The sequence below is a fragment of the Solanum tuberosum genome, unplaced genomic scaffold, assembly GCF_000226075.1.
Source record: "Solanum tuberosum cultivar DM 1-3 516 R44 unplaced genomic scaffold, SolTub_3.0 scf00198, whole genome shotgun sequence".
NCBI lineage: Eukaryota > Viridiplantae > Streptophyta > Magnoliopsida > Solanales > Solanaceae > Solanum > Solanum tuberosum.
In genome coordinates, this window is record NW_006239121.1 from 814,365 (window position 1) to 831,777 (window position 17,413).

At 32.7% G+C, this 17,413-nt stretch overlaps 1 protein-coding gene across 1 annotated transcript; it reads right to left on the reverse strand.

The window, feature by feature from the left end:
• Window positions 1–1,483: 1,483 nt before the first annotated feature.
• LOC102604986 (probable protein phosphatase 2C 72) lies at window positions 1,484–3,130 on the reverse strand. The gene is made up of 5 exons (XM_006355260.2): window positions 2,878–3,130; window positions 2,485–2,796; window positions 2,278–2,395; window positions 1,950–2,173; window positions 1,484–1,861 (listed from the first exon to the last, which is right to left on the reverse strand). The coding sequence occupies exons 1-5, from the start codon at window positions 3,064–3,066 to the stop codon at window positions 1,694–1,696; spliced, it is 1,011 nt and encodes a 336-aa protein (XP_006355322.1). The 5' UTR covers window positions 3,067–3,130; the 3' UTR covers window positions 1,484–1,693.
• Window positions 3,131–17,413: the final 14,283 nt, after the last annotated feature.

The following is a 17,413-nucleotide window of genomic DNA, read 5'->3' on the forward strand; positions in this document are numbered from 1 at the left end:
TTCAGATCCTTGAAAACTTATCAAGCACTTTATCTTATATAAGTAATAAAGTGTTATGATTATTAAGCCAATTAAACTTGTTGCTAATTAAACTTGGTCTTTTCTTCATCTAATCATCTTGCAGTAGGAAATCAAATTGATAATTCTTATTCATGGACTATAAAGTATAAACTTAAAATGCTCATTTCACCAAGCATTTATTCATTTCTTATATACTACATTAAACAAAATAATTTTTAGCAAACAATATTTACGTATGCTATGATCAGCTGGCCGTACAAAGTTGATAAGAAATAGCTGACTAATGATATCTTAATCTTTAATTAAAATGTGAATAATTAAGCATCAGACTTAATTATCATTTATAATTGGGTGGAGATGCATAATGAGAGATATGACTCATCATTTCGATAATAATAATTAAAATAATTTTTATTCATATTTAGAAATTCCTAGTTTGACAATTGTATGGTCGGTTTAATAATTAATACATCTTGTTCATGAACCAGATATTATATCAAGAAAAATTATGCAAAATGCATCTTTGAGAGATGTACGGAAATTGTACCACATCTTCATAATATAATTGAGCAAATTACTCTTTTTAATCGTTTTTTTTTTAAATTACACAATATGGCAGATGTTCGCTCCAAATGTACATGCAAGTTTATATGATCATACAAGTAATAAAGTGGTGATTCAAAAAGCCAAATGTCGAACCCACGGGAATTTGTGATTTAGCAAGAATCTAGTTATATCTAATATCGCAATTAAACAAGTGTTTAGTAATCAAGAAGAGTTTGTGATTGTTATTTATTAGCTACTTAAATTTTAAGACTTGAAAGCAAGCTAAGTAAAATTAATTGTGATCATAATTTGAGAGGAATTCTAGGTTTACGACTCTGCTAAGCAATCATGTAAAGCATTTGATTTTATTGACTTAGTTTATTCATCTAACTGTTGATTTACGAGGTTAATAATATGAGCATGGTCTTCTGATCGAGCATCTAATCGTCTATCCATATTGGCATCGCAACTACATCCTTGAGCGAGAATGTGATAAACCAATATGAATGTATATAGCTATCTTTCCGTTTTGTAACCAAGTAAGACATTCTAGGTATATTCATATCATAGTCTTACATCAAATCTTTATTTTACTAAAGTAAAAATCTTACTCCTTATATTCTTCGTTCTATCTCAATGATTCGTCTTCTGAGTTCACAAAGAGATTATAGATTTATTTCAATGGCAGTTAAACACTAAAACAGTAAGCCCAAGAATATAAGAACAACTAATATTAATAAATAAATTCGTGTTTGCTCAACGTTCGAGATAGGTTATGACTTATTTTTCTTAGACTTCAAAATTTCTGATAATTTTCACACAGTGAAAACATCTCACATTTACCTTTGGCAATAAAAGTTGCATACATTCATGACAACTAGCTATCCAAAGTTTTTGATAGAACACTAAAACAAGATGGATAACAATCTTCATGTTTTGTCATGATAGGTGACAATTGTATTAAGTTTGATTGACCATATATACTAGTACTAAATTGCAAGAGCAGCATACAAAATAATGGCATCCAAAGTGCATCAAACATCTGACATAGTTGCGGTGATTGCAAGAAAAGCCAGTATTTGCTTATTGCCATAGCTGAAGTATTATTTTTCGGAGAAACACATTGTTATTGCAAGAACAAGCAGATGACAGTGCTGTCATCTCTCTTGCTGTTTGGAAACTTCTGTTTCCATGCATCTAAAGAAGCTTGTACTACTGCCTCTGCGGCTGCTGCTGCATTATTTGTTGCACACACTATGGAGATGACTTGATCGTTGCTCAGCACATCCCACACCTATTTTTACAATGAAAATAAACATGTCAAGTCTTGTAGAAACAGAACAAAATATACTAGTACTAGTACATAGTTAAATTAGGCTTACCCCGTCAGTTGCTAGAACAAGAAATTGGTCATTTGGTGAAATGTGGTGATAGGAGACATCAGGCTTGGAGATTATGCCATAGTTTTTCAGCATGAAATCTCCAAAAGCTCGCGACATCGCCAAGCCAGGAACATCTTCATGGGGTAACCACACTCTTTGTATATGTGGCTCTTCTTTCAATGCAAGAACTCTGCCATCACAGTTCCTTATTCTTTCTGCTTCAGCTGTATGCATCAAACAGTTTACCATTAGGCACTAGTAAGTAAGCACAATTTGGAACTCAACTATGCCAAGTGTGTCATGTCAATATTATGAAAAAAAGTCTTACAAGGCAAGCTAGGCTTCAAATCAGTAGTTAACTGAACAGCCTCAATTATTCCCTCCTCTGTCTTTCTTCCTAGTATAGCTCGAGAATCACCAAGATTAGCGATAATCAGATCATCATCCTATAACCAATGAAGTTCTAATTAGATTCTCCAAACTCCAAAATGAAATTTTGATTTCTAAATGATCAAAGATAGACTTTTTTCATTACCTGTCTTATAGCAACGACAGTGGTTGTTCCACTACATGAACAATCCAATTTCTCAAGACTTTTAATATCTTTATCCATCACCTTAAAGGAACTCAAACACGCCTCTTTCCACTTGTTAAAATTCTTGTTCTTCATTGATTCCTCATCAACAAGTTTGACATTTTGTTTTGGAGAAGTGATCTTTGGCAAAGAAAGTATATATTTCAGCAGCAAAGATGGCAACTTATTCATAACAAACTTACTAACTACTTGTCCATTCTTTCCATGCCCATCGAAAACTCCACCAAAAACTCCATTTTCTACACCATACCCCTGCCATAAAAAGGAAAGTTTCCATCTTTAGATATCCCATGTAATTCAAAAACTAAGTAAACATGTTGTAAAATGACAAACCTGATAGAGAATAGCAGAATCTTGATTGATTCCTTTGTTTCCTTGTTGAGAAAAAACAGAACCAATTACTTGTTGGTTCCCATTAATGTTGTTGTCATCATAATGAACAACATTTTCATTACCAAAATCAACAGGTTGAATCTCAAAAGATGTAGAGGATATACAACTAACGAGTCCGCAGATACCCATATTATCAACTGCTCTTTCTTCTTTTTTTCCTTGTTTGTGGTTCCTACATTAACAATGGAAAGAGAATCATGTATATAAAGGAATATTAGAGCTTTCAAAAGAGTTGAAAATGGGATTAATAAATTGAATAGATAGTAAAATAATGTAGTAATGGCTCCAAGAGGATTCCAAAAAGTCATTGAGATGCAATAATAGACTTGTTAATTGTATTTTATTGTAGTAGATTACCTTAAGATTCATTTCAAGGGGCAATTGAGTTGTGTTTTTGTAGAATCTCCACACGCAAATTTTAATTAATATTGTAAAATACACGTAAGTTTTGCTGGCCCCAACTTAATGTACAAGAAAATTATTGTTACATTGCTTGAAAAAATAGTTTACTTAGTTAGCTGGCTCTGGTTAATTATGAGCTATTCTTTGGATATAATCCTAGTACCTCAGTTGGTTGGCTACCTAAATTCCACCTTATTGGTGAGGGTTCGATTCTTTACGTTGTAATCCCCTCTCATTTCCACTTTCCCTATCCCCAATTTGAAGAAAAAAGAAGCTATTCTTTAACTTTATTTTTTCGAAATGTATGAAGATTCTTTTTTAAAAAAAAAGAGAAGTATTGAAAACATTCCTGAACTTGGTACAAATTATTAGTTTCAACTATTGATAACCTTAAAAACACCATTCTTCTTGACAAACTGAGCTTATATGCACTCATGATCTACCACATGACATAACAAGTGGTTTTAAACTCTTGTAGAAACATGAGACTCTTAATAAAAAATCGAGAGCGGTGTTGAAAACTCCCCTAAACTTGGCGAGAAGTTAGGAGTGTATTTCACTCATATTGCAAGATCGGAGATGTATTTAAGTTCAGTTAGTCATATAAAGAATGTTTTTAAGGTTGTATGAAACTAATAATTCGAGCCAAGTTTAAAAATATTTTCAGTACATTTCTCTTTTTAAAAATAATAATAATAGGGGTAGGGAGGGCAAGGGGAAATGATAGAGTGGATTACAAGGTGGAAAATAAAATTCTTATCAACAAAGTAAAAATTAAATAGTCAATCAAGTAAACTACTAAAATTTTCACAACCAATTGAAGTACTAATAATGACTCATACACTTAATTGAGGACTTTTGGCACACAACTCATCCACTCCCAACGAATACATTAAGAAAAAGAAGGCAAAAACGCTCAAGTAAACAGTAAGTCAACCCTAGGGAAAAATAATTATGAATAACAATATAATGGTATTTATTTAGGTTTTTTAAGATGTTAAACCAAAGAATTATTGCGTAACCTGCTGGATGTTGACTTCTTAGAACCATTTGTTTATAATGTTTTCTTTTAAAAAATAAAACATCTCATTCCAACATGTAAGGATCTGGTCATGTAATATTTGTGTTTAGGAATAAAAAATATGCACCACTAAGATTATAATATGTTTTCCGTTCTTTATAATCAGATATCTCGAGTTTAAGTTTTGAAAATGAAATTACTTTTTAATAGAAAATGATTTTTACATACCAAGTAGACTTTTCTATCTGAATTTAAATTAATCGAATTTTAAAACAATATCATAAACCTGCCCCCAAATGATTGGAGGAACCCAAGGGTTTGGAAAAGATATGTCGAAAGGGAAAAAATAAATATATAAATACATGAAGATGCCTTTTCAAAACATTGAAAACTTATTAGAAACTTGATTTAATTAACTATGTGTAATTTTCTTTATACAAGCTCTTTCTTCAATTTGCATCTTGTGGTGGGAAGACAAGTGATAGTTTCTTAATAGCCTATCAATTAATGATGACATAATATAACAGTCCTAATCAAGGTTAGTGTAATGAAAAATATTTAGTGTTACACATTATTGGTCAAACCCGATACATTTTTTGAAATATATAATCTAAGTTGGAAACTTTAGCTTTACATGAAAAGACAATAATAGCGATTGAAAGATATTTGTTATGCGAAAAAAAGAAAACTAATCGCGATTTGATCAACATATTGAAGTCATTTATCTTTTATATAAGTTCTTATCACTACGCGTGATTAAGTAATATGTCTACTCACTTTAATTTCTACCTAGTAAAGTTAAATCTTCAGTTTAATATAAATATCGAATACAAATAAATTAATATTTCAGATTTTATATCCTTAGTCATCCGGCTAACCCTTATTGGTCCAAAATTGTATATAATTTGTAAGATAGGTCCACTTGCCTTATTTATCTATTTTCAACCTCTTGATTGTTAGTTGACAAACTCGAGCTTCGAGCTCAAATTGTGGTTAAAGGTATGTAATTTGAGTTGGTTTCACGTATTTATACATGATTATACAAAGTATATACATTATATATACATATACAATATTACAATGTATTATATAGATTTTTTTAAAATGAAAAATATAAAAAAGGAGAAAAATGAAGACGGTTAAAAAAAATAATCGGAGGACGAGGTTAAAAAAAAACTTTAAAATCGATTTGGCTTCATGAAATTTAACGTCACCATATACTTTCTCTTTTCATTTTTAATTGTCTACTATTCTAAAAATATTTTTTCTCTTTTAACATAGCAATCGTAATGTGAGAGAATTTGAAGACTTTCGTCGAAGGCACTTTCAAACTGGCAAGACTAGCAACCCCTTTCTTTATGGGAGTAAGTAAGATAAGTCTAAGCTCAACCAAAAAGAAGATTCACTTGCTCTAGACTCGGACCGATTTCCCATACTATTAAAAGATTAAAAAAAATATATTATTTTCTACTCTTAACATTAATTACTTATTTAACAAATCATTTCTCAAGACTTAATCACACTATACATCAATTAATATCAGTAATATGATAAAATACTCATATTAATCCTTAATTCGTTAAGAAGCGTTCAAAGTTCAAAATGAACGAGTAAAAGTGAACGGAGGGATAAATACTTACTAATGAACTCCAATACTTTTTGTTATTCTTCATCTTATCTTTTATGATGAATGTACTTAAGTTGTTCTAGTCAATACCTTATCAACCTCATAATAATCCAGAAAATACTACAATTGATAAGGCGTTGCCAACAATACGTGTGGACTTTCCCATAGGCCTAATCACAATTCTTTTTTTTATATTCAAAAATTGGTTTACATATGTTATCAATTAATCTCATCTTGAATGCTTCTTCTTATCATTCAATTATTAAGCAAATAATAATGTGTTTAGTCCAACAACCTTCAATGCATGCTAGAATATACATAAATATCACAAGCCATAAAAGAAATGGGGGGAAGAAAAGATAATTTAAAAAAGATCATAGAGATAATTGTTGATGACTCAGGTTGAGTCATATAAACGTCGTGCACGTTAAAATTATACACCAAATTATTATATCAAACTTCTTATGGAGAATTAGGAATTTAGTTTCTCTCTATTTTTCTTTTTTTCTATTTTTCTATTTTTTCAAGTTCTTATTTAAATCGGAGACACACAACATAAGTTAGAATTAATGATTATGATTTAATTCACTAAAACAAGACCCTAAACATGATTTTCTTTGCAGCCATAATTTTCGGTGTTGTCGACTTTTTGTGCGAAGGAGGAGAGAAAAGATGAAATAAATTGGAGTAATATTCGAGTACTTTACTATTCGCTCATTTTCAGATATTGTAAAATAAATTTAAATATATTTAATTTAAGTATTAAATTAATAATACAAATATAGAAACACTTTTACTAATAATTTATATATATATTATAAATAAGAGTAGTTTGCAATGTGGTTAAGCCAAGTGGCAAGCTAATTAAAAGTCACTAGGCAAATGTTAAATTTCAAAATATTAGTCTTTAAAAAAGAAAATAAAAATTAGGTTTTTCAAAAAGAAGAAAGAAAGATTTTCGATTAACTTAAAAATAGAAACATAAATAATAAAGTAATAGCAATTATAGTAGATAATATTAACAAAATTATTAACAACAATAGTAATAATAGTAACAGTAGTAGTAGCAATTATAATAATAATAATAATTGTAATACTACTACTAATAATTAGGGATGTTCGTGGTTCGGTTTGGACTTTGCATCGATTATTGATTAAAATTAAAATCAAACCATAGTCAGTTTTTTAAATTTCTAAAACCAAACGAAAAAAATGACCGTCAATTTGGTTATTATCGATTTGGTTCTATTTAGTTCAATTTTTCTGGTTTATTAGGTTTGAAAGTAATAATTATTTTGAGGACGTACATATCTCGATAGACACAAACACCTAGTGCATGAAAAATTCACAGAAAAGCTAGTGTTGGTTCAATTAAGCAATTAAACAATACTAGAGTTATCATTACACGAACAAAGTGATTCATTTAAGAAAAAGTGTGACCATTTTATGTGAAGTAAGGTAGGTAAAAACTAAAATGGATTTTGATGAACTTGGACTTAGGATTGTTATAGTTGGGCTAAAGTGTTGGGCTTGAGAAAATGATAAAATTAAGAGTAAATTTTAGGTTTAGCAAACATAAAAATCATATTTGTATGCTATAACTATAGTTTGCATAATTGCACTTCATAGCAAACTTTATGTTTGTTGTGGCTATTAATATGTATATTTCGGTATACTTATACAAAAGAATCAATTGTATAAGATATTTGGAATCTGTATACAAATAAGAAAGATTTTTTGTATAATCTGTGTTTGTATAAAGCGAGAAAGAGAGAAAGGCAAACGAGAACTGGGCAGGGGAAGATTTGTATTGCATAATTATAAGTGTATATGATGTAAATATATGTATTTGTATTTGTATATACACTTTTCTCTCGTTTTATACAAACACAAACACAATTTATACATTTGTGTTTGTATAAAGTGAGAGAGGCGAGAGAGAGTGGCGAGCGAGATATCTGGGGAGAGAGGCGAACGAAAAGATATGTATTTGTATTTGTATATACAATTTTCTCCCACTTTATACAAACACAAACATAATTTATACATTTGTGTTTGTATGAAGTGAGAGAGGCGAGAGAGAGAGAGGCGAGCGAGATATCTGGGGAGAGAGGCTAATGACAAAGTGTTTGCTACGGATTAGAATTTAATGAAACTGTGGTTATATCATCTAATTTTAATTAATAGTTTGATAGTTTAGACAATTTTCCCTAAAATTAAAGACTTAAGTTAATTAAAATCTAACAAAATATTTATATTTTATTTATGAATGGAAGAGAAGAGATGAATCGGTTGTTGTCATACGGCGACGTAAAGTTACAACTAAATTGCATATAGCGAATAATAAACACAAGAAGTAGATACGAAAAATGTATCTTGAACTCTTAAATGCAAAGAATGCAATGACGTATAATTAAGTAAAAGGAAAAACAAATGACTCTGGAAAAACCTCTAAAAAATTAGGGGAATAAGGTCGAGTTGTTGATGTCTCCGTTAAGGGCTTTGGGTCGAGATCCATGGGTGACACCATTGTTGAAAGTGAAAAAAGAAGCTGCAGGAGTTGATATAGAGCAAAGGAGAAAGTGTAGAAGAATTTCTTCATCACTTTTTTTTTGCTTTCAACAGATTAGAATATTGTTATTTTTTTTATTTTTTGTTGTTTATTTTTTTATGATACATATGGGTTCTGGTCCATCGTTTAATATTTGTCTTACCCAATTAGTTTCACAAGCGGAAGATCTCGTCCTTCGTGTTTGTGATTTGAAATCGATGAAAGATGCATTGCAAATTCTGAATTACCCATTGAGAAAGATTCCAAAAAAAGAGAAAGTAGAACATGTTACTGAACACTCTTCTCTATCCAATGTTCATATTTTCAATGTATCTAGTTGATTTTGATTCATAATTTAATGTATAATGCCTTCATTTCAACACCCTTCTCTATCCAAGGTTCAGATTTTGTCACGATCCAGGGGTACCCCCTATATGAAACAAAGCGTATAAGACCCCGAGAGGCCTCATACAAGCCACTTAGCATATCATAACGTAAGATAATAGAAAAGTGCGAAAATTTAAAACATTTTTCAATACAATCAAAGTCTCATAAAATGAAGCGGAAGTCTTTAACATTGTCTCAAACCATCTAAAACATGAATAGTCTTGGGACACAGCCCATACAAAAGTTCTAAACGTAAAAGAAAGACATAAAGGAAAGGCGGTCAAATCCTTAATGCTATGAGGACGCACCAAATCTTCACTTGCCGGCTCCTATTTATAAGATCCTAGCCACGGGGATGGAAGTTAATATCGCCGGACCCTACATTTGATAAGAATGTAGGCAAGAGTATATGTTAGTACAAAGATGTACTAAGTATGATGGCTAGCATAAATCATCAACATAAGCATATCATAGGCATTAGTCAACATAAGACATATATCATAAGCATAAGAAACATCATCATAAGACATAGGCTACAAGCATAAGAGATAACAAAATAGTCATAGGCATAATCAATGCATCTAGATCAACATAACATAAGAGAAACACTTCATAAGTAACCTCCAAGCATGCTTGTGCAATGCATGGATAAGACCCCATAAATCTCACTCATACTAAGCAAACCACTTTAGGCCCTTATTCATATTCATCATCTTTTATTCTCATCTTTAGCTTATCTTTCATGGACAAGGGGAATCACCTCTAGTCATACACATCATGGAAGGCCTTTCAAACTACAATCCATACATTTTATTCATCATAGCATAATTCACATTACTCTTGCTTTACTTTCAAGACATGAGGACTCACCTCTCTATGTCTATTATAAAGGCAAATGGGTATTCACATCTTGCCTTACTTGTATAGACATAGGTATTCGCCTCCATGACCATTTTAGGGAGTCATAGGTATTCGCCTTCATGCCCCATCATTATATGATATAGGTATTCGCCTCCACGTCATTTTACAAGGATCATAGGTATTCGCCTTCATGTCCAACATGATATGACATAGGTATTCGCCTCCACATCACCTTATAAGGATCATATGTATTCTCCTCCATGATCAACCATAAAGGCTAATGGGTAATCACCTCTTGCCTTGCTTTAGGAGTTATAGATTAAGGGTAGTAACCTCACACTCCTCATCACATGACATGGGTAATCACCTCATGTTTACTAACTTAGGAATATGGGAGCTCACCTTACATCCTTCTCATAGGAAGGTCTTGGGGAATCACCTCTAGACTCATGTCATTTTAAAGTCATTTAAGTTACTCATGAAAGGGTGGCCTTGGCCTACCGATTCAAGGTACAATATTAACTTATCTCTTTAGACCATGCGTGAGAAACTATCACCATACATGATCTATTTATGATGTCTCTTTAGCCTTTAATTCAATTATGTGAGAAAGCCTTTCACATCTTGTTCATTATGCGTTCATGAGAATAGCCTTTCAATCAACACAACAACAATATCATAATCACTAACACTTTACTCTCAAAGTAATCTTAAAGCATTTACATAAATTCTATAAGAACATGCATAATCTCATACATTCATAATATAGGTCATGTGGGTAAAGTCCTTCCACAACAATACCTTATACAAATCAACATACACATAAGCTTCACTCTCAAAGCCTTAACATTCATAGTTCATCATATTAGCTTCACTCTCAAGCCCTAGAAATTCCACATTTATAACTACAAGCCTTACTCTCAAAGCAATACTTCTCATGATCATCATGTATGCCTAGATCTCAAGACATTCTAATCACATGTTTCATTCTTAAGCAATTTTATTCATATATCATCATATATCATCATATATGCTCAATCTCAAGCACTACCAATCATAATTCATCATATATACTTTAATCTAATTCAATTCATGTCTATATGCTTTACTCTTAAGCAATCCATGTCTATGTGCTCTAATCTCAAGCAATCTATAATGTAATTCATCAATCTTAAAAGATCACATCTAAGCCCTCAATTTCCCCTTTCATGGCATAAAACCCAACTATATCAAATTCACCTTATAATCATAGGTTAAGCATGGATACGTGTATAATCATGCTAAAAGCATGCAATTCTATCATAAACAATCACAAACAAGCATAAACAATCATAATCCACTTTATTGGATCATAACCCATAACATTAGAAGAAACCCTAGATTGACTTGGGGAATTCTTCTTCTAGATTGGGGAAAATATGGGGCTTCATGGATGAAAGAAATCCATGAATGAATAAACCATCACAATGCCCACAAATTTTGAAACAATGGAGGCTTGACTTGACCTAGCTTGATTCTTCTTCTTCTTTTTCTTCTTCACTTTCTAGAGAGAGAATAATTGAGAGAGAATTGGGTTTCTTTTGGGATCTTGAAATAATGACTTAGGATGACTTAATTTAGGGGTCTAAAGTCTTTATATTGGTGGTCTAGATTAGGGTAAAATTACACCACTTAATCCTACTTAAAATGAAAAGCCCCAAAGTACCCCTATAGTTAATCACCAAAACTGCCTCACTGCCCCATTATCGCACCCCATTTTTCTCAAAACGGGCTTTGGGTGCACGACCTAACAACTCTTTTGGGTTTTGGTGATTGAAGAGTCGTCACCTAACGAATTAAGGCGCGTTAGGGCACCTATCTAACCTAACTAATTCTAAATAAAGGTCAACGAACCAGAGGTCTGGTAAGGGTTCAAATTACCTCGAGGGGAAGGTGTTAGGCATCCCTCGAGGTCCACAAATGTGGGTCTCGATCGTATCTCATGCAATTTATGTGGGGGTTACAAGTAGCAAATAAGGTCACTTCATTTATTGGTTATTTAATTAAACATGATTGCTAAATGATAACTAACATTCAACAATTAAGGTTGCTTCATTTATTCTTTATTTAAGCATGCGAACTAGGTGATGGCTTAATATTATATATATAAACACAAATAGTTATAGATAAGCGAGAAGACAGAATATACACAAATAAATAGGCGAAACAATTTTTATTTTATTAAACTACCCCAAACAATTATAATTAAAGCAAGTTAAGGGAAAAGGAAAGCGAAACTCTAAAAATGATAACTTTACGGATCAGCGCTCGGCTTCTATATATAGGGACAAACAAAACAAATGTTTGTCGTTTACGGCTCGAGACAATGTCATCATCTCCGTAGGTCCTAACTATCCATACCCCACCTTCTGCATGCATTTTGTCCTAAAACGTGCCTAGCGTCACCGCTTAACTTCCAAGAGGCATTGGACTACTGTTGGGATGGTTTTAGACAAAATAAATATAGGCTCCTAATAGGCCCCCTAGACACCAAGCAAAACAAGTAGGACGGGCATTTAGCACATAAATCTCAACTTGGCCTCTAGATTTTAATTAACATGCTTGCAAACACACATTATTGTAAACGGTCTCATGCTTAAGTGTGTGCATACAAAACAAGCAGCATAACAATATTTACTGAATTTAGAGGGTAAAAAATTATTACACATGCAGAAAGTAATTAATTGCAGTTATTAACTAATTTTAAAAGTAGCAGAAAAATTATCACAGATGCATGACATAATTTTTTAGAGCAATAGTTGATCAAATTATTAATGCCAATTTTTATTTTAAGTAGCAGAAAATTTATTAAATGCAGAAATTAATCAGTAGCTGATTTTAAGTGGCAAAACAGTGCATAAATTAATTAATCCAAGTGAGATTTAATCAGGGCAGCAAGTGGCAGACGCAAAAAATTAATTCAAGTGGCAGAACAAGTATTCATGCAGAATGGATTGATTTTAAGTAGCAGAAGAGTGTTTAAGTGCATAAAATAATTTCATCATGCAGATTGGACAAGAGCAGATTTTATTTAAGACATTGTTAGCATGCTGGGCAATTTATTATCTTATTTTTAGTGTCAGAAAATAAATGCATTGCAGAAATTATTTACCAGTAGGCAGAAAATGTGCATAGATTTATTTCAATTATTTAACATGCTGGAAATTATTTAATTACGCCTACGAACATGATTTCTAGGCTATTGAAAGGTTGTATGCATGGCTCCTATAGGCATAGTTTATAAATATGAACATGCTGAAAATCATAATAATATTCAGAAAAACCTATAGGCGTGATATCTAATACCGGCAGAATGTTTCAATACAAAACAGATTGTAAGATATTCATGTATTTATTCATTATTATATAAGAGGAACTTCGGTTGAATTAAGTGAAACAATGAGCAATCACGCATTATTTATTATTATAATGGAGAGGTGGTCATGCAAATCAACTAACTATATTCTAACGGACAAATAAAGTTTAAACACGTGATAAACTTTGAACAATAATTAAACAAGATATGGGATTAATAGCAATAGTAATTTTATTTTGCTTTAGTTAGATCTAAAGCGATGTTACAAACTATCAAATAATCACAATCCTATAGGCATGCTTTCTAAATAAGTTATGATAAAATAAACAAGTAGCACGTAATCCCCCTCCCCCCCTTAAGCGATCCCCCAAATCATTTCATATATGATTGAGCCTTAGAATTTAAAAATTATTACAAGACAATAATAGAAATTAAATAATATACAAAACCCAAATTAAATAGTGTTTCCCTCCTCTGACAACTCTCCATATCTTGAACTTGTGTTCAAACCTGCTAAAGGATAACAAAAGATACAAACACAAGTATAATCCCAAATACACATAATATCATGTGTTTTAAGATATACAAGCAAAGAGGACACACATTAAATCAAGTAGCAAACATAACAACACAACCACTATGAAATCACGTATATAACATCACACATATCAAGAAAGGGAAAGAGAATTGACCCGGATGCTTCCTTTTATTCATTTAAACACACAACGATAATTAAAATAATGCAGAACAAGAATTAACTAAGGGTGAAACAACCAACCACTTAAGCAGAATATGTTTATCAACAATGAAGTATTTAGCAAGATCTCCAAACCACAACAATAACACAGCAAAAGAAAGCTCCAAGTTTACCACAACAACAACACGACAACAGAGAGTATATTTTTTATATTTGTTAAAGCATGAAGTGAGTTTCAAATTTGTTCAAGTGTGTAAACGTGAGTGGAAAAGTGTGTGTAGTCAAGAGTGAATAAGAATCACTTTCTTATATACTAGATGAGAGGTGTCAAATTAAAGGAAAGTAATTATTTTAGGGATCAATATAATACTGTTTTCCTTAATCACAAGGGAACCAAAATCAGTCTTTATTTTTATTTATTTTTTACCAAATATAAACAAGTGTGCAATCTGTTAAATTATACCGAATGAGCAAAGTCTTTCCATATAATTTATCCTATCAATTTAAGCATACTCTACCATATATAAACATGTAACAATATAAATACAACACTGAATAAATTAAGGGCAAGTCACAAAATCACGAAATCCCATTATAAAAGTTAAAGCCAGACCGAATTACAGCTTGATAATTTCCTTAAACAAAGGGAGTAAAATCCATCCACAAACGAATTACAATCAACACTTCACCAAGAATATGATAGGTAAGAATCTGTTTAGGACAAAAATTAAGGGAGGAGGGATCAATTTACAACAACTACTAATTAATAACATATAAAAATCTGCACTGAAAAATTTATAATGCAAAATCCAATCGAAATCAGTCAAGCATAGGGACAGATATTAAGGCATCACTTAAAGATGAAGATTAACAGCTCCATCAATCTAAGACTCAAACGAAACAGGCTAACAATCAACTGTAAAATATTAACACGCTAATGAAACAAGACTGACGGATCAAAAAGTTTCATGTTTGGGATGAAATTTCACAGCAATTACATTTTCACAATACACAAATATGCAAAATCATATATCAAATTGAGAAATCATATAACCGAATAAGGATAATGAACCTGGACGGATTTGAGAAGATCGGTCATTGACCATATCAACCTCTCAAATTTAGAGTCGACCCAACCTTGACTTTGCCGGAGTACGCTGAACGGACTTTTGCTGGTCGGGAATGTTTGGAGCTACTCGTTGTTGATTTTCGCTGGTCAAAGAGAAAGGGACGAGTCGGCTGCTGCTGCATCGCCGGTGCTCGCTGCGCCTAGCTACTGGTTTCTGTTCGGCTGGAGCTGCTGCTGTTTGGAGCTGGTGTTGTTGTTGTTCGACTTCATCTGGGAAAAAGCGAGGATGGTGGAGAGGGGAGGGTGGCGTTACCGCCTCTGGATGCTTCTACTGTTTGCTCCGGCCGGAGCGGCTGGCTTGTCGTTCGCCATCGCTGGCGTTCGCTGGTCGCTACTTGGAGCGGCTGGCTTCGTCCTCCTTGCTGCTGGCCGGAGAGAAGGAGGGAAAGAAGAGGCGAGGAGAGAGAGATGGAGGAGGCGGCGCTAGAGAGAAGGGAAATGAAGAGTGCCAATTTTTTAGGGGTTTTGGTCTTTTAGGATAGAATAGGAAAGAATAGCTTGGATGGATCCGGACCGTTGATCGTTTTTTGAGATAAGAGGCCGTGATTTATTAAAGAAGGATGACGGTTCAGATTAAAAGATGAGGTTCTTTATGATTGAAATCAGATTGGCTATAATTGAAAAAAATGAAATTGGATTGAGGTGGCTAGAATTACAATGAATTGGATACGGAAGAGGCTAGAATTGAAACGAATTAGATCAAAATGGGATAAAAATTAAATAATTTGTAGGAAACTTAAGAAAATGCTATTCAATTAATAAAATGCTACACATATTAAAATATTTTCATATAATTAAACACATTTAAGATTTAAATTTTTTTAAGTAAAGTAATTATTTCGAGTTTAACTATCGATAAAAATAATTTAATAATAATTACAATAATTTTTAAAATCAAGCATACTAAAATATATAATTTTAAGACAAAATTGACTAAAATTTTAAACTCGATTATGTTTTGAAAAATACGTATTTAATCGAATAGCATTCCTAAAAAGGGTTAGAGGTCGGTCAAAATTGGGAGTCAACAGCTGCCCCTTGGTTGTTCGAGAATGAAGGATAAATTGTCGGGCAACCAACGTTGACTTAGTAGCCGATTTTGTCCGACCGACGAAAGATGTCAGCGGGATTAATTGAAATGGTATGGAGTGGAAAAGGGGTACGATCGAGACTTTGGTATTAATCCGCCTACATATCTCTGGTTATACGAGAATCAGGTCGTGTGTAGTTCTGGATTTAGGAGCAAACGAAGCTCCTAAAAATTGAAAGAGCGGTATGATATTCGAAAGGAAACGATATCGATTTGGATGGATAAGATTAGAGAAACGAGAGGAGCATGACAGAGAGATTTTCGATTTAAGGGCAAAGGATCAGGTGAGAAGCAGTAATACAAGTAGCAAAGATTTGATAGGGCCTTCGTTGCGATAGTAAGCAAGGCAATCGTAAATGAGAGGGCAATTGATCTCGCTTGCAATGTTAGTCTCTGCAAGTCTGTAGCTTGTAATATGACTAAATAGAAAGATTAGAGAAGATATATCAAATAAACGATAAATGTAAACATGATGCAATTTTCCATATCGATCATGATATTTGCCTTAAGACTATGAATATGATGTCTTAGGCTATGATGTCTAGGGACATGATACGTAAAATTATTTTCTCAGGTCATGAAAATGTTATCTGTGGGCCATGATAAATGATGCCCTTAGACTATGACACATTCAGATATGATAGACAGAAATTAAATCCTTAGGCCATGATATGATGTCCGCAGTCCATGAAAGAATGTTGCCTTTAGACCATGACGCCTTCGGAACATAAGTAATGAGTAAAGAAAGTGTATCTGTAATTCGGGCATCTGTTGATACTTGTGACTTGATTTGAATTTATCCGGGCACATGCAATTCTCGGGCACATGCAATAATGCAATTCTCGGGCACAATGATCTTCGGACACATGCAAACAATTTTTATTTTATTAAACTATCCCAAACAATTATAATTAAAGCAAGTTAAGGGAAAAGGAAAGGGAGACTCTAAAAATGACAACTTTACGGATCAACGCTCGACTTCTATTTATAGGGATAGACAAAACAAATGTTTGTTGTTTACAGCTCGAGACGATGTCATCATCTCCGTAAGTCCTAACTATCCATACCCCACCTTCTGCATGCATTTTGTCCTAAAACGTGCCTAGCGCCACCGCTTAACTTCCAAGAGGCATTGGACTACTGTTGGGATGGTTTTAGACAAAAATAAATATAGGCTCCTAATAGGCCCCCTAGACACCAAGCAAAACAAGTAGGACGGGCATTTAGCACATAAATCTCAACTTGGCCTCTAGATTTTAATTAACATGCTTGCAAACACACATTATTGTAAACGGTCTCATGCTTAAGTGTGTGCATACAAAACAAGCAGCATAACAATATTTACTGAATTTAGAG

Bases quoted from the DNA above. Each gene is read 5' to 3' on its own strand.
- LOC102604986 (XM_006355260.2), bottom strand. From the start codon at position 3,066: ATGGGTATCTGCGGACTCGTTAGTTGTATATCCTCTACATCTTTTGAG. The intron at 2,396-2,484 runs GTAATGAAAAAA...CATTGGTTATAG, and splicing joins CTGTCGTTGCTATAAGACAG to GATGATGATCTGATTATCGC. The intron at 1,862-1,949 runs GTAAGCCTAATT...TTGTAAAAATAG, and splicing joins TTGTTCTAGCAACTGACGGG to GTGTGGGATGTGCTGAGCAA.